General features: G+C 53.1%; 1 protein-coding gene across 2 annotated transcripts in view; it reads right to left on the reverse strand.

The window, feature by feature from the left end:
• The window catches only part of OSBPL1A (oxysterol binding protein like 1A), a 113,148-nt gene that overhangs the window by 73,886 nt on the left and 21,266 nt on the right, over positions 1-17,996 (reverse strand). Inside the window, exons 4-13 of one of the 2 annotated variants that reach the window (XM_070421266.1) lie at positions 17,320-17,394; positions 15,241-15,352; positions 13,796-13,881; positions 12,795-12,939; positions 10,300-10,361; positions 10,007-10,051; positions 9,180-9,253; positions 8,832-9,066; positions 8,059-8,157; positions 6,004-6,126 (exon numbers count right to left, since the gene is read on the reverse strand). In XM_070421266.1, the coding sequence (XP_070277367.1) occupies positions 6,004-6,126; positions 8,059-8,157; positions 8,832-9,066; positions 9,180-9,253; positions 10,007-10,051; positions 10,300-10,361; positions 12,795-12,939; positions 13,796-13,881; positions 15,241-15,352; positions 17,320-17,394 (1,056 nt within the window). The remainder of the gene's footprint in view (positions 1-6,003; positions 6,127-8,058; positions 8,158-8,831; positions 9,067-9,179; positions 9,254-10,006; positions 10,052-10,299; positions 10,362-12,794; positions 12,940-13,795; positions 13,882-15,240; positions 15,353-17,319; positions 17,395-17,996) is intronic. The other variant, XM_070421267.1, reaches the window with a different exon arrangement.

The following is a 17,996-nucleotide window of genomic DNA, read 5'->3' on the forward strand; positions in this document are numbered from 1 at the left end:
ACACCCACACCCCATGCAGGTCCGAGGCGGCCGGTCCCTGACTCAGCACCGGTTAATGGGCTTGACTAGGTTCATCGGGAAGTTACCAAATGCGTCCCTTACTGCGTCTTTAAACTATTAAAAAGTCCAGATGGTGCTCGCACTTGGAATCAGACGCCGAGCCCACTCAGCGCTCTAACTGCAGCCGCCCCCACAGAATCGGACACGCTAAGGACACGCTCTCAGCCAGAAGCAGCCGATGACAACGAGGTCACGTCAGGGACAGACAGAACCCTTCCTGTCACACGGAAGTCTCCATTCCCAGGTCCTGACAGCAACGCAGACAGAGCGTCCGTGTGCGCTGTGCCCGCCTCCGTGTGCACCTGGAGTCCAACACGAACCATCAGAGAAGTCCATCCTCTACATGAACAGTGTGACTTTAGAGTTAACTTTATTTATGGTTTCCCTTTAAAGAGGGAAGACGAAGCCAGGAAACTGTCGCTGTACAGTGGATGGTGATGGGAGCGAAAACATCTGTTCTGAGAACCTCGGCCTTGGGAGAACCCCCCCCTCCCCCCCCCCCCTCCATGTGGGGAGAGAACTTGTTTAGCTTCGTGACTCTTCCCGCCTTCGCACTGCTCGTCTCCACGGCCAACCACTGGCACCGTGACCCCCAACCGGATCTCTGAGCCCAGGGACACACGCCCTGCTCTCCTATGGAGTCTCAGTGCTGTCTGCTCAGCGCAGCCACGGAGGAGCCGGTCCTGGGAGCACGTGAGTGGCGGGCGCTGTCCTCCTGAAAGCCTGCGTGACTCTGTTCTGAGTTCTCACATGAACATGCAGTTCACCTGTTCTGAGAGAGCGTCCCCCACGGCGCCTTTAAAGCCCCTCAGAAGCACAGGGGTTTGCTGGGCGACCTCTCACAGGGCGAGGGGGGCGGGGGGTGGACAAGTGGATCTGGGGGCTGAGACCTGTGCTGGGACCACATGGAGCTCACGCCTTATTCGCTCCCCCCCCCCTCCCTCCAGGCCTACGGAGCTCAGCATCCGCTTTCCTGCCGTGGGGAGCGAGGTGCACAAAGGCGAAAACTGGCCTCACTTGCAGACAGCGAGCCCCTCGCCAACACGCTGGTCCCCAGGTGACGATCAAGGACAGAGCCACCCCCCAGCATCGTCCTCGACACCTGCCTCTCCCACCTCCCCTCCACCTGCCCTCACTGACGACAGTTCCTGACGACTGACTCGTTCTCCAGGGTCGTCAGACCAGCTGGCGGAGGTCGCTCCACACACTCTGCTCTAGTGGGGACCAGGGGGGCCCTGCCATCAACCATCGGTGCCATCTGACTGACACTGAGAAGAACGGGAAGAGGCAGTGAGACAGAGCACGCTCTCCGACTCGCTGCCATTCTGCTCAGCAGCCGCCGGTTCTTTTCTGAAACCTGAGTCACTTATGAAGGTTACGCCTGCGATTCTCCGTGAGCCCAGCGTGGAGCCTCTTCCCCGCGTCTATGCCGTTCCCAGGTGCGACTAAGGGACTGTTTTAGGTTTTACTCTTTATTGGTTCCACAGCCAGGGGGCCCCACTGGGAGCCACGTTCTAACACCGGGTGTGGCAGTATTTTAAAGCCACGTTCTCCAGGCACAGAGCACAGTACCAGCATCGTACCACGGACCGAGGCCTGTGGACACGGGCCACGGACAGGGGCCCACGGACAGGTGCCCACGGACAGGGGCCCATGGACACAGGCCCACGGACAGGTGCCCACGGACACGGGCCCACAGACAGGCGCCCACGGACACAGGCCCACAGACAGGCGCCCACGGACACAGGCCCATGGACATGGGCCCACGGGGCAGGTGAGCAGTGAGCCCCTCCCACAGCCCGGGCCTCCTGTGCCCCCTCCACCCACCCAGGTGCCAGCTGTTGGCTTTGTTTGACTTCGTTGACGTTGACCGACTTCATGGTCCCTGCCCACAGGCCAGCTTTAACGTGTGTCCCAAGGAGGGGCCTCGGGGAGGGGGGGACAGAGTGGGAGGCAGGAGCCATGACTTCCAGGCTCGGCTAGGACGCCCCACCTGTGGGGAGCAGCCCCGGAGCAGCTCGCCCGCCACGCGCAGTCCAGGCAGCAGAGGACTGACCGGGCGCGAGAGGAGGTCGGCACCGAAGGGCAGACAGAGACTCCGCTGACTTACACCCTGGGACACGCAGCACCGCCTGCCTCTTACCACTGGCAGCATCGGGGGCCCGCGGCGCAGGGGCTCGGGCTGAGGGAGAGGAGCCGCTACATCCCACAGGGCGGCTGTCAGGCAGGTGGGGACGTGTCAAACTCATGCAGCGGAAGACGTCAAATGCATGCAGCTTGCTGCAGTCACTACATCACGTTAAACACTGAGCAGCCTGGATCGCAGACCCCGAGGACACCCCACTCCTCTCCGAGTCCCCCTCCGTCCACCACGGCCGAGAGGACGCCGTCCCCCACCGCCCGCCGTCGCAGCTGCCTGGTGATCGCCGGGGCTGCTCGTACCCTCACGTGTTGTTGTGGGACACGTTGACACAAGCAAACCCAGGCCAGAGAGGCCGCTCCTCCTCACACACCATCAGCTCTCGAGACCGTTTCCACTCGCTCCCAGCCTCCAGGCAAACGCTGCTGCCTCTTCCAGACAACGAAGTCTGCACAGCCCTGAGGGCACAGCCCTGCTCCTCTTCCCGGGGGCAGCGAGTTTCATAGCTCCCCTCCCGCTCGCCACGTGCGCACCGCCTCAGTCCTGCACGGACACCCGCCCTGCACCTCCCAGCCTGTGCCGATGACAGTCCTCTGCACATCCACTTAATTAGGGATCATTTATTCTAAATCAGGGAAGTTTGGTATCACTTCCTCATTCGGTTAAAAGGCAGCATCCTCTGCTCATTACTCCTTATCCTGCAGAACCAAGAGTGTCCAACGAAGAGGCCCCGCTTTGCGAGCGCCACCCCGAGCCTAAGGCGGGCGGCGGGCCCACAGGACGCCACGGTGATGGCAGCCTTGTCTCCGTGCCCACGGCGCAGCCCAGGTGGCCTGAGCACCTGGCAGTGCCCATCAAAAGGAAGGGCTGAACTGACTTGGTTCTGATTATCTGCATGTCTAGTAGGCCCTGTACAGCTCTACGCCAATCCTGTGGGTGAATCTCTCTTCCAACTGTCATTTCTGAACGATCCCCCAGTGGCAGGAAGCCGCCATTGCCAGGACTGGTCGCATCCCCTCTCCCTGAGGCTTGGCCTCAGCCAGGACAGATGGACAGCTGGGAGGACAGCGGTAAGACTGCGGAGGGAGGCCCTCGTGTCGAGGGGAGAAAATTGAGACCAAAAGCAGCAGATAACACAGTCAGGTGTCCCAGCCTGAGCTGATGCCCCACTTTCTTGTAGGCCCAGAGCAGGCTGAGGGAAGAGGGTCCCTGATGGCCATCGGGGGTTGGAGAGCGTCCCGTCCCGAGTCCCTGACCTCCTCTGGGGAGCCAGCAGGCGCCTAGAGCTGGCCCCACCATGCCCTGGCGTCCTAAGACCCGGAGACCCAGGGCCTGCGGGGCCGGCTCCACACGCTCATTGCAGAGTTCACCTACGTGGGACCAACGTTCAGAAGCCGCAACAGAGTGAGGATTCGCAGACGAGCATTTAAATCCTGTTGGTCGAGATGCGGCTACAGCCCTCAAACCTGGAAGTGCTTGCCACTGGCTAAGGGCTCACTGACTTCAGGCGATAAAATCTAGAAAGCAGCCTCGGGCATGGCTCGGGAGCTAAGCATCAGCTTATGAACCAGGAGGTCACAGTTCGATTCCCGGTCAGGGCACATGCCTTGGTTGCAGGCTCAGTCCCCAGTAGGGAGCGTGCAGGAGGCAGCCGATCAGTGATTCTCTCTCGTTATTGATATTTCTATCTCTCCCTCTCCCTTCCTCTCTGAAATCAATAAAAATATATTTTTTTTAAATCTAGAAAACAAACACTTCATGGTTTTAAAGTTAACACAGAAACACAATATTCAAATGAGTAAAATGAGAGGTATAGTTGAGACTGACAACCCAAAAGACTTGAAAACTGTGCCAAAAAAGAAACGTTTCTTCAAGAAAGTTGGTAAATAGCCGAAACCGGTTTGGCTCAGTGGATAGAGCGTCGGCCTGCGGACTGAAAGGTCCCAGGTTCGATTCCGGCCAAGGGCATGTACCTGGTCTGCGGGCACATCCCCAGTAGGAGATGTGCGGGAGGCAGCTGATCGATGTTTCTCTCTCATCGATGTTTCTAACTCTCTCTCTCTCTCTCTCCCTTCCTCTCTGTAAAAAATTAATAAAATATATTTTTTTAAAAAAAGAAAGTTGGTAAATAATAAGCAAATTAGTAGACTTTTATTTTACCTATAGCTTCCACTAAAAAGGTCATAAAATTACCATAATCCCGGAAAGATATTGGTGCACGCTGAGTCCTCCCAGGTTTCATCATCGACCAAATTCGGAGGATAGATGAACTAGAGAGTTCTTTTCATGCAGGGAATACTGACTGACCAAAAGTTAAAATATGTAGCAACGTTTTTTATTTAACAGGAGGTCACAGTTCAATTCCCGGTCAGGGCACATGCCTTGGTTGCAGGCTCAGATTTTGGCCATAGATACTTAAGCCTTCTTTATCTATCCACACAGCTTTAATGTCGGTGCGATGCTCTGGTAGATGTAACTTGTGCGAAGTTCCCTGACCTGAAAATTACGTGGTTGGCACATCACACACTGGGCTCTGATAGATCCTGGGAATATCTCAATACAACTCGAAAGCTCCACGCCTTCCTGTCCGTCATAAACGGAGGCCGGACCAAAGACTCTTTCTCACCTAAATGGACGGCCCTTAAGAGAACGCCTGAGGGGTCAGCAAACAAGCTCATTCAAGCTGGTGATTTAGAAACACTCATTTCCTGCAAGTATTTCACTTCATTTTTAAAAAGGATTACAGCCCTAGCTGGTGTGGTTCCGTGGATAGAGCAGCTGTGGGCAAACTACGGCCCGCAGGCCGGATCCAGCCCGTTTGAAATGAATAAAACTAAAAAAAAAAAAAGACCGTACCCTTTTATGTAATGATGTTTACTTTGAATTTATATTAGTTCACACAAACACTCCATCTATGCTTTTGTTCCGGCCTCCGGTCCAGTTTAAGAACCCATGGTGGCCTTCGAGTCAAAAAGTTTGCCCACCCCTGGGATAGAGTGTCGGTCTGCGGACTATAGGGTCCCGGGTTCGGTTCTGGTCAAGGGCACATGCCCTGGTTGTGGGCTCGATCCCCAGTAGGGGGCGTGCAGGAGACAGCCGATCAATGATTCTCTCTCATTGATGTTTCTATCTCTCTCTCTCCCTCTTCCTCTCTGAAATAAAATATATATATATATATATATATATATATATATATATATATATCAGATTACATTTAGTGGGCAAATTCATACTCTCTGACACAAGTATCTGGACTGAAATGCATGTTCCTCTCTTAGTTATAATTCTTCCAACCAATTCTCACTTAAAAGGTAGAGCCAAGAACAAAATACCCTTCATGTCCATGACGACACGCAGGCTGTGATTTCTGCCCGGATGAGGCATTGCTGTCCCTTCTGACGAGGCTCGCACTCTGCCTGACGCTCCCACCTGGCCCACAGAGCACAGAGCACAGGGGCTCCGTCCCAGGAGGACGAGGGCCAGCAGGGCATCGCTGTGGCTGCATTGTTTAACTCTGCAAGTGCAGTGAAGTCACAAAGGGCAGTGAGGCAGGGCGCCCCCCCTGCTGGTGGCAGTCCTCCAGTGGAGGAACAACCTGCACAATGCACACGGTAACAGGATGGACGCGTGTGGTCACCCCTCAGAGCACAGAGCCACAGTGGACAGTGTCACCATAACGCACAGTATCGTAGACTATCACTGGACAAAGAGCAACACTATGTCCATGGTCACATTAAAAACATTCCGATCCTGGTGAACCTGAATGAGAGGTGCCGTAGAGGCAGGTGCGGCTTCGTACTTACCTCCAAGGACTCCTGCAGGTCCCCAGCAGAGCCTGCCTCCTCCTCCTCCTCATCCGGCACCTGGTCCTGGGAGCAGTAGTGCGTGCTGTAGGCCGCGTGCTCCTCGATCGCCTGCAGCCAGTCCTGAGGAGCCCAAACAGTTAAATTAAAGGGACATGTGCCGGCCGGTGAGGCTCAGTGGTTGAGCATCAATCTACGAACCAAGGGGTCACGGTTGGATTCCCGGTCAGGGCATAAGCCCGGGTTGTGGGCTCGATCCCCAGTGGGGGTGTGCAGGAGGCAGCCGATCCATGGTTCTCGCTCATCATTGATGTCTGTCTGTCTCTCTCTCTCTCTCCCCCTCTCCCTTCCTCTCTAAAATCAATAAAAATATGTTTTAAAAATTAAAAAATAAATTAACTAAAGGGAAATGCATTTTTACTCAAAAGAGGTAATATGACAATGATCTGGAAAGCATAAAGTTTATATGGCCTAAAAATACCAACTATGAAATGATACACATCTCTTATCTATAACATGTCCAGATTTTTTTTTAATTCCGAGAAAAAAAATAAAGGTGAAATAAAAAATTAATTTTTTATAATATATAACAGTAATAATAATAATAAATAAAATATTGATTTTTTTGAGGTCAGCAGAGCAGACCAATAGCTAACTGTGTATAATTGGAAAAAATTAGAAACAACTATCAAACGAGAAAATGATTTTTTTAAATATTCATAAAATCTGCTTTTCACAATATTTCTGCAACTTTATTGAGGTATATTTTACATATTACATAATTTACTCATTTCAAATGTAAATTAATTTAAATAAAATGTACTAATTTATAACTTGCACCCCCAAAAGTTCCCAGTATTTTTTAAAAATATCATCTATAAGTTTATATACTCATTGATATTAGTAGTTAAACACATTATAAAAACTAAGTAATGGGCAGAGTTTTGCACTTAAAATACTAGGTTCTCAAAACTGTTGAATAAGTTATTGTACAATAACATATCCAAAAACAATTTTACTAACTTGCAATCAAATTATAAGCATAAGAAACTCAGGTCATTTTCAGAGAACCAACAATTACCTTCATGCTTTAGCTTTTACTATGTGTTTTTTTAACAAGCAGTGACTTTACAAAAAGACCGAATATTTGCCGTAAAATACCTGTCTTACTTATTCCTCATTATAGTATTATTCAGGATCAAATCTTCCATTTCATGAAATGTTGGGACTGTCATAATTTGAATTATTCAGGGTTCTTTGTGGGGCCACAATTAACCACATTGGAAGATCGATCCTCTCAACCCCTTACACAATTTACAAGAAACAAGAGAGGCCTGTGAATGCTGCTGTGAATGCAGCGTGGCTCAGTGGTTGAACTTTGACCTATGAACCAGGAGGTCATGGCTCGATTCCCAGGACACATGCCCGGGTTGTGGGCTCGATCCCCAGTGTGGGGCCTGCAGGAGGCAGCCGATCGATGATTCTCTCTCATCAATGATGTTTCTCTCTCTCTCTCTCTCCCTCCCTCCCTCCCTCTCTGAAATCAATAAAAATATATTTAAAAAAAAAAAGAACACGGCATCTCCATTTAAGCGACATGAATTCCTGTCACCTAAACCCTAATCTCTTGCTGCTGCTATTGTTCCAATTTACCAAAAAGAAGCCTTGAGTCCGCACGGGCATGAACCAGAGCAGCCGGGCGGGTCCGCTCTGCCCTTGGGCCATGACCTTGGAGAGCGCGGGAGGAGGCAACCACCTCGCGGCCTTCAGCTGCCTCACCCACAAAGTGGGGGGCAAACCACACACCATCAGGTCGTTTCCCAACCACGGGAGGCTGCACCTCCACAGGATCAGAACGAGAGGCGTGACGAACAGACACCTGCAGGTCCATGCGGGCGGAGCACCGACTCGCCAGACAAACCCCAGCAGCTGCCACCACCCCCCCCCCCCCCATTAAAAAGATACGACCAGCGAGGCTGGGGGTCGCCATGGGGCTCCCATGCTTGTCTCTACTCGCCCTGTAGGTTTCAGGAGACCCGTGAACCCACAAATCACCTCTCTGGCCTGCGGAGGGCTGTTCTGAGGGACCTTGAAGCCATGAACAGAGTCGTCAAAGCATTTAACGGAGAAGAGGCAGCTATCACCGGGCTTGACCTTGGAGACAAGAAGGCAGTGAGACACCACCACATGCACACATAGCAGAAGCTTCACAGCAACCCGCGACCTATGACCCAGGAGGTCAGGGTTCGACTCCCGGTCAGGGCACGTGCCCAGGTTTCGGGCTCGGTCCCAGCGGGGGGTGTGCAGGAGGTACCTGATCACTGATTCTCTCTCATCACTGAAGTTTCTCTCTCTCTCTCCCTCTCCCTTCCTCTCTGAAATCAATAAAAATATATTTAAAAAATAAGAAAGAGAGAGAGAGGGAGAGAAAAGTGATGTTGAGTGGCAGGCCCTGCGGCAGCTGACACCTGAGGACGCCTGGTGGGGACCCCAGGGACTGCGTCCAGGCTCAGGCTCAGACCCGCCTCCCGGAGGAGAAGCTGGCTGTCTCCTGAGCTCAGAGCCCGAGCTTCCTGCTCTGACACGGGCTTATCAGCACCAGGAAACCTCCCACCCCCCTGTCCTCCTTTAGCCATGCACAAACACGCATGTGCACATGCATGCACACGTGACCACACACACACACAGCACGGGGCAGAAGTAGGCCTACAGTTGTGAGTACCCCCAACAGCGCGTTCTTAAATCTTACTCACTCACTGGCTTGTTTCCCACTGAACAACTGTAACCCTGCTCCTGCCCCGCCCGCTCCATGCACGTGTACTCCTTACACATGTTCCCGGATCACTCATCTCTCGTCCCGCAATATGAGGATCAACCAAAGCCGGTCCGTTTAGAGTGGAGACGCCCCCTCCTTGGCCCCAGCACGTCCCACCCCGGCTCTGCCGGGCCATCGCTTGCAGAGCCGACTCCACGTGTAGCAAAGATGCCTGTCGTCCTACCGTGCACACGGCTTGCGTGAGGTGTTTGCACCCCTGGCGGTAAATCTTACGGGCGGCGTCGGGCCTTCAAAATAAACATTACATTTTCACGGTAAAAGGAGAAGAGATAAGTGAAAAGGTTCAACCTTCCCAAACTGGCATGCGACAATTTAACAAGAGCAACGACCGGACACTCACTGCTTCCGATACCAGGACAGGACGCCGTGCTCCAGCACCACCCAGAACAGCCTCCAGCCGAAAAACCGCGAGCTCTAAGGGAGAGCAAAGGGCCCCGCTGACCCCGCGGCGCAAACACTGGCTGCGCGTGGCTGGGTCAGGCGGGTCCCCGTCTGTGAGCGAGGCGTGCGGTGAGCACCCCAACACGCTCCCGCCTGGGCACACCCCTAAGGGCAACAGAGGGGAGACACCCACACCCATGGGTCCACGCCCACAGCTCTGTTCCCACAGGACTGTTGTGGGACATTTACACGAATTACCAGCGGTGGGCTAACAAGGCCCTTCCTCAACATCCTGAGTGAACTTCTAGACAGAGAACCGTCCTGAACGTATGTCACCTGGGAGCACACACACACGCACACATGGAGGCAGTGCCTGCGGCTGAGCACACCCCAGCCCTCACCCAGCTCCGTCCCCAAACCATGGAGCTCAGACAGCAGGAACGCCTGGCCCCAGAAAGACCTCGTAGGTGCTCTGACAATGCGGAGCTTAACTTCTTCCCAAGTCCTCGTGGTTCATGGTCCATAACCAACAGTGATTCTATGATCTACAATCACGTAAGAAAGACTGCTCCCCCCACCCCCCATCCCCGCTCCGACAGACGTGGCCACCGGACAGGGCGAGACCACGGACACAGGGCAGCAGCCGCCCCACGCGTCGCCGAGTGCCGCCAGCAGGACACGGGGCTGCGTGAGAGGCGGGACGACCACTTCAGAAATGACCGGAAACGTTTCACGAACACAGACCCCGAGCCTCCCTTCCAGGTTATGGTGAAAGTGCCCACCCACCTTCCAGAGGGGACCTTCAAACCGCCTCAGCGCTCGGTACAGGGCCTGCGGGAAACGAGTCTCATTAAATGCACTTCAAACACTCAGGGACACGCACGCCCCGCGCGACCCTGCGCCCACCGTGTCCCCGCAACCCTGCGCCCACCATGTCCCCGCGACCCTGCGCCCACCGTGTCCCCGCGACCCTGCGCCCACCGTGTCCCGCGACCCTGCGCCCACCGTGTCCCGAGACCCTGCGCCCACCGTGTCCCCGAGACCCTGCGCCCACCGTGTCCCCGCGACCCTGCGCCTACCGTGTTCCCGGAGAGGAGGTGCTTCACCTCGGCGCCCTGGGCCAGGTGCAGCGGCTTCTGGTCTGTGTGAAAAGCAAGGACGGCCCTGTGACTGCAGCACGGGCCTGGCTCCACTTCCCCCCTTTCCTCCCGATGCCCCCGGGTGGCCAGCTCCTCAGGGCCTCCTGTCCGCGCCATGTCTGCAGACGGAGTGGCCAGGACGCTGTGCGAGCGCTGTGCCCTGCAGGCTCTCCTGCCCCCCAGTCACTCCCTGGGCTACGGAGGGGCCACGACCCGGGGCTTAAACAGCACTAGCAGCTCTCTCCGGCTCAGGAGGTCAGATCCACTCCCCCCCTCCCCCAGCTTCCACAGGCCACTGACAGGCACCCGTGACCATGACGTGATGCGTGGCCCTCCCTCCTGCGGTGGTGTTGCCCCAGCCTGTGCCCCATCTGTACTCTCTCCTGACACTGGTCGTCCTGCCACCTCCCTAGAAGAGCCGTGTGAGCCCACGGGGCACCTGGGTAACAGCATCCTTTCCCCGTGCAGGTCCCCTAACCTCCCATCTCTGGGGGCCAGGACCCCATCCGTCCCCACAGCCACCAGCTGCCCCCAGAACTCAGGGCGATGGCCCCAGGTGAGGGGCCAAGGAGAGGGCAGTGGAGAGAGGAGCCAGCGAGATACTGTGGGAACACCGCCCTCCGCGTGCAGGTGCTGGGCTTTGGCAAACGACAAGAACAGAATCTGCGTGTCACAGTGACTACTGAGCAGGACCCGTGCAGGATGCTTAGAGGAAGCCACCTGGGACCTGGGGGAGATCTAACCGCTGGAGAAACAAAAGTTGCATGTTAACAATTTACACACACAGCCTTCCCCACACAGCACATCCGACGGAGACGCCGTATCAGGAGGAGATGCCGTGCAGGAAGGCGACACAGCCCACAGGTAACTGCTTCACCTGCAGGATGGGGTCTTACTAAGCACGCCATCCCTGGCTCTCAGGAAGCCGGCTGGGGGCAGGGACGTATCTGTACTTCTGGCATCTCCACGGTGCTCTCTCTCTCTCTCTAATGCAGCCGGAGGCCCTGCCAGCAGCGTTTCCCCTCCTCTGTTGCTTTATGAGGCAGATAACACCCCAACCACAGACAGGCTGCGACCACGCAGGCTCCAGGTACAAACACCTTTAGCTAATACCACCCCTGGCAGGTGTTGGGCAATGTTTCTGTATCAATGTCTCCTAATGAGAGTCCCTGATGCACCAACTAACACTGGAGGCCGGGGACTTAGCAGAGAACATGACAATGTGGGTGGGAATCATGGAAAAGGAAGAAGACAGTAAATAAACAGACAGGAAATAGAGCAGAGGATAAAGCATGCTATGCCCATGTGTTACGTGGGTGAGTGACGGATACCAGCTCAGCCTGGAGACTGGGGGTGTTTACATGGAAAGGAAGCAGTCAGAGTGGTGGAGGGGCAGCTGCGGCAGAGGCCTGGGCAGGAGCTGCGGGGGCAGGAGCTGCGGGGGGGTTGCGGGGGCCGTCCGGGGGCTGTGCAGGCAGGCAGACCTCTGTGAGCCGCTGCCAGGAGACTGAGTTTTGTTCTAAAAGGATGCAAAGCCCCTGAAGGGTTTCCCATGGAAGAGTAACATGATCTGACTTACTTAAAACTCTGTCAAATTGTTAAAAACCAACACCTTTGTAAGGATAACGGGAAACCGAGCTCTGGCCGGTACGAATACGGTGGTGCTGCCCCGGCTGCTGAGTAAGCTCTGTCAGGATGTAACTCACACCCATTCCCTCCCCCACGGAAGGTGTATCGTTCTCAGAGCCGTGGGGCTGTCCCTCGGTCGTGGATCTAAGGAGGAGCACTTCTCTTTCCTAAATATAAAACGCGTCTGAAGAAACCTGTTGGGGAGGGATCACTACTGGCAGTTCCTGGGAGAGGATGCTGTGCCAGTTAATGACGCCCGCCTATCGTTAAGCCGTGATCATTCCTGTAATAAACTTTCTAACCACATGGTGGCTGCTGTGTGGATCGTGGCTGGAACGTGTGGGCAAGAGGAAACCGAGAGTGACAGCCACACAGCCTGAGGCACCCAGGGGACGCGCAGGCACTGGAGAAGCGGAGAGGGTGACGGCGGAGAGCAGCCAGGACTCCAGGCTAATGTCAGAGGTCGAGTCACAGGGCTGCCCACGGTACAGCTGGGCTGACCGTGTGTTCTGAGGGGAAACGCCGCTCACACTGTTAATGGGAAGTTAACCATCACGCTGGGTTTCCAGCTCACTCAGAGGAGACGTCACGGGAGAAGGCCCGCCGCTCCGCGCTTTCGTCTGAGACGTGGCTCCTCCGGGCAGAGGGCAGTGGGGTTTCGCTCACAGAATCCTGCCCTCACACCACCTCCGGCCAGGGAGCAGCATGCCCAGGGCAGAGCCCTCGATGCCCGAAGGGCCAGCGCACAGTCAGACTCCCACAGAACACTGACCCACGGACAGCCGCCCTGCCCTGTGCCGGCTCACCGTTCCTGTTCCGCAGGTTGGGGTCGGCCCCACTCTTCAGCAGGGCCAGCACGCAGGGCCCCCGGGCCCGGTAGGCCGCACAGTGCAGGGGCGTGTTCCCCAGCTGGTCCGTGCAGTTGACATCGGGGGGGTTGGGGCTGTTGAGCTGCCGAGGGAGAGACGCAGAAGCAGGTGTCAGAGGCAGCCCTCTCCCAGCAGCACCGGCAGGTGTGTCGGCAAAGCCGCAGACCACATGCCTGGCTCCCAGCGGCTGCGGCTCCCTAAACCAGCCACCATGTCACTGCTGGGCTGTCCTCCGGGGGCCATGAAGGCCCAGGCCCCCCACTCCGACAGGAGAGCTGTCCGTCTGTCCCAACACGATACAAATATCCCAAAACACTGTCCCCCCTTCGCAGGGTTCCTTCTAGACGTTGGGCAGGCCCTTCAGAAACGGCTGTCAAAGTGAGAGCCCGATGCCTGCGCAGGGCCTGCACCAGGCTGCACCTTCAACCGCCTCATGTTCAGTTCTTGCCTGGAAACTCCGGCTCCCAGCCCAGCAGGTTTCAGGAGGGTGGGGAGCATGTCAGGAATTCAGAGGAAACACAGCATTGCACACGTAGCCTCAGTGAACTACAGACTTGTGTTCTGTTATCATGAACTTGAGTGTTTTGGCCCCACGACACCACTAAGTTATAAAGTTAACATTAAGGAAACGTGTGTCTTCAAGGGCAGAATTTATATATATAAAAGCCTAAGCAACCATTACGACCGGTCGCTATGACACGCACTGACCACCAGGGGGCAGACGCTCAACACAGGAGCTGCCCCCTGGTGGTCAGTGCACTCCCACAGCCAACCTCCCGCGGCCCTTCCCCCTGGCCAGCTGGATCGGCCCCCATTGGGACTAGGTGAGATGGCCCCAATCAGCCCCGATCACTGGCCAGGCCGAGGGACCCCACCCGTACAGGAATTCGTGCACCGGGCCTTCTGTGAAGAAATAATGCCTTTTTTAATTTTTTTACCAGAGCTATGAGTTCTGCTGCTTTTCCTTCTCTTGCTGCTTCTAAAAGTAATTCTTCAAGCTTTCTTTGCTGAGTCCTTTCTACAGCTGCAAAAGGAAAAATATATATATTTCTCAGTCAGGATAGCAGCAGCAACTTCACCACAGACGGACAGAGAACACAGAGGCGGTGCTGAGGACAGGCACGAGGGCTCTGGGCTGTGGCTCAAACGCAGGCGGACACACTGCTGTCCTCATCGCCTGGCATATCAGATCCCGATGTCCCCTTCCTTCAGGGTCACAGGAACCTGTCTTCAATTCTGAGGTCTTTCGTCTGTCACTCACCACAGCACCCATCACCAACGGTGTGAAGCACTGTCTTAGCTGAAACACACTACATACCTAACCTGGAAAGGCAGACACGTGGGGAGAGGGGTCCACACCTCCAAAACCTTCGATGTGAACAGCAATAAGAAACAGCACTGGTGGGAGCACTGTACCAACCCTGAGTGTATTTAGATTTATATATACCTACATACTTCCACTTAAAAATACAAATCTACTTCTTTTTTAAAAATATATTTTTATTGACTTCAGAGAGGGAGAGGGAGATAGAAACATCAATGATGAGAGAGAATCATTGATCAGCTGCCTCCTGCACGCCCCCTACTGGGGACTGAGCTGCAACCTGGGCCTGTGCCCCGACCAGGAATTGAACCGTGACCTCCTGGTTCATAGGCTGATGCACAACCACTGAGCCACGCCAGCTGGTCTAGAGAAGCAGATTCTTAAACTCGCCACAATGTGGCATCAAGTTCACGGCTGAAAGCTCTGAGGAAACTCTCGTAGAGATAATTCTGTGTCTAATCAGTGACTCCCTGATCACACCCCCTAGAGCAGAGGTCCTCAAACTATGGCCCGCGGGCCACATGAAAACACAAATATTGTATTTGTTTTGTTTTTTTACTTCAAAATAAGATATGTGCAGTGTGCATGGGAATTTGTTCATAGTTTTTTTTTTAAACTATAGTCCAGCCCTCCAACGGTCTGAGGGACAGTGAACTGGCCCCCTGTTTAAATAGTTTGAGGACCCCTGCCCTAGAGCACAGGCTCAGTGCCCTAGTTGGTCATGTTAGAAGCAAGGTCTGCTCCTGCTCTGAACCTTGAATACGATGAGAGAAAACGCTACTCATGTGAGGTTACCGTCTAGACCAGCCGTGGGCAAACTACGGCCCGCGGGCCGGATCAGGCCCGTTTGAAATGAATAAAACTAAAAAAAAAAAAAGACCGTACCCTTTTATGTAATGATGTTTACTTTGAATTTATATTAGTTCATACAAACACTCCATCTATGCTTTTGTTCCGGCCCTCCGGTCCAGTTTAAGAACCCACTGTGGCCCTCGAGTCAAAAAGTTTGCCCACCCCTGGCCTAGCCATTAAACGTCAGGGAAGGTCCGTGACATTTACCTTCGAGCATGTTTCTGATTTCTCTGTCATGAGTGACCTCTTTGGCTCTCTGTCCACTCCCATTAACAACGGTGGGATCGGCGTTATATTCTAAAAGCAGCATTACCAACTCCTAAAAGAAAAAATATTTTTAGCTATTAAACCAAGACTTTGTTGTATAATAGCCCTTTTACAAAGTACTAATTACTACTGAGTTTCTACAATAGAGAAAAGCACTGCGTGGGAATTTTTGTAACAGATTTTTCTACAGTAACTGAATACTAAGTAACTACAATACATTGAATACTAGAATTCAACTAATTGTAGTCATAATTAATGACTGCCTAAACAACCGTCAATCCACCATGAACAAAGACAACTTCTAGCTTCTATAATTAATTTTTAGTAAGTTATCTTTTTTAACCAAGTTGATTTCATGTGATCAAACTATGTTAACAAGATATTATTTGAACTATAGCAGACAGATCCAATTAACATTCTTCTTCCAAAGCCTGTTGACAAAAGTAATTTCCCCAACAGATCGAGATTTTTTAAAATCACGTTTGCTGTTTATAAGACACAGAACATTATTGTCTGAGTGGCAGCGGCTGCTGGGATACACCGCTAGGGAAGCAGGGTTTACAATGAAGCGAAGGATTTCCTAAAGTCAGAAAAAAGCGACGTAACTCCTATTTCCTCCAAGTGGCTACCTGTCCTTGTGGGGATTTCAAACGCTCTGGTATTGCCACATGCAAGGCCAGTACCCCCCCGCCGGCTCAGTCACACAACCTCACACGACAGCAGAAACAGAAAGCGCGCGGCGTGCAGGAGGACGCGGGAGACTCGATGCTAGTCTTACTGGGGGCGCAGCCCGGGGGGCGCGGCGGGACACATGCTCTGTCGTCCACACTGAGGCAGCATGAAACACGTGCTCGATGTCGGTCTCCTGCAAAGCCCTCATGCAGGGCCTACGTTTCACTTTGCGTTGCATCGTGTGTTCTCATTTTCCTGTTTCATTTCTTAGAAACATTAAACTAGAATCCGTGATGGCGTTGTGTGTACATTACTTAGAACCTGGAGTAAAATAACCTAAGTATCAGAATGTGGTGGGTGTGCACCCGGCTGGGGTGGCTCAGTACTTGAGCATCATCCCATACACCAGAGGTTGCTGGGGCGATTCCTGGTCAGGGCACAGGCCCGGGTCGTGGGTTCAATCCCCAGTGTGGGGCGTGCAGGAGGCAGCCGATCCATGATTCTCTCTCTTCACTGATGTTTCTCTCTCTCTCCCTTTCCCTTCCTCTCTGGAATCAATAAAAAAAATACATATTTTAAAAAATATAAATGTGGTATATCATCCATACAAAATATTATTCAGTCATAAAAACAAACTAAGTACCGATTCATGCTACAGCATGGGTCAGCTCCAACAATGTTAGGCTAAGAAGAAGCCAGACATAAGTGGAATCATGGGAATTTTTGTAAAAAGTCTCTAGGAATAGCAAATATCTACAGACAGAAAGCAAGTCAGTGGAAGCCTAACCCGTGGACCAGATGCAGCAAATGAATGCAAACAGCCTGAGGGAACTTTGAGGGGGGACGGAATGTTCCAGGTCAGATGTGAGGATGGTCGCACAGACGTGTAAATGCACCGACAATCCCACAGCAGGCGTGTCACGTGTGTCATGCAGGGCACACTACTCTTCTATGAGGCTGGATGTGGGGATGGTCGCACAGACGTGTAAATGCACCGACAATCCCACAGAGGTGTGTGTCATGCGTGTCATGCAGGGCACACTACTCCTCTGAAGCTGTTTAAAGGAACAGTCGGGGTCCCCCTCCCTGCAGCACACGGAAGGCTGCAGGCTCCTGGAGTGGAGGCTCATGACCTTCACACTCGACCTCACTGTCCAACGCCGACTAACAGCGTGGGACCTTCTGACCCAAAGTGCTGGTTTACACGCGTGTGCCTCTGCCCAGTGGCAATTCATCTGGTTGTAAAAGAGAAAACACCTGTGACCGCTCTTCCAGACACTTCACTTGCGAACACGAACACAGAACACGGAACACGGAACACGGAACATGGAACACGGAGGGCCTCACCTTTCGCCCCGTGAAGGCCGCTCGGTGAAGGGGCGTGTCGCCCATGTCATTCAGGACGTTCACTTCTGCTCCCGCCTGGGGAACATGGAAACGTTACACAGTGTCACAGATGAAGAAGCACACGACGTGGAAGTCATTTCTGAATGTTTCAAGATTAAAGTCTCTGAAATGTTGATCGGTTGTCACTAGTAAAAATAAGTTCATTTCATACTAAAAGTAAATAGTAAATTTCCTGCAGGTAAAACCTAGCTGACAGGTAGAAAAATGAAAAACTACTTTTCTTTAAAAATCTACGCCCCTCCACTGAACTTCAGAAATAGCCTTCTCTGAATGAAATACCATATCCATATTTTTGCCAATTTAGTAAGTTTTTAGGAGGGGAAAATATGCCACCATTTAAATGTGCACATTAATTTTAAGATGCAATCCAATTTCAGAAATATAAATATGTGAACAACTGTTAATCACAGAATTGAGAAATTTGAAGTCTTACATTATATGATGCTCATTAAGAAATTCTATAATTATTTTTTAACTAGAGGCCTGGTGCACGAATTCGTGCACAAATGGGGTCCTGCCGGCCAGGCCAATCGGTGCCGATCAGGCAGCCAGGGGAAGGGGAAGTGGGAGGTTGGCCGACGGCCCTGCCCCTGATAGGGGTGAGGGGGCCAATCGGG

This window comes from Myotis yumanensis, unplaced genomic scaffold (assembly GCF_028538775.1).
Source record: "Myotis yumanensis isolate MYYU_CA2020_CCGP unplaced genomic scaffold, mMyoYum1.0.hap1 SCAF_7, whole genome shotgun sequence".
NCBI classification, from domain to species: Eukaryota; Metazoa; Chordata; class Mammalia; order Chiroptera; family Vespertilionidae; genus Myotis; species Myotis yumanensis.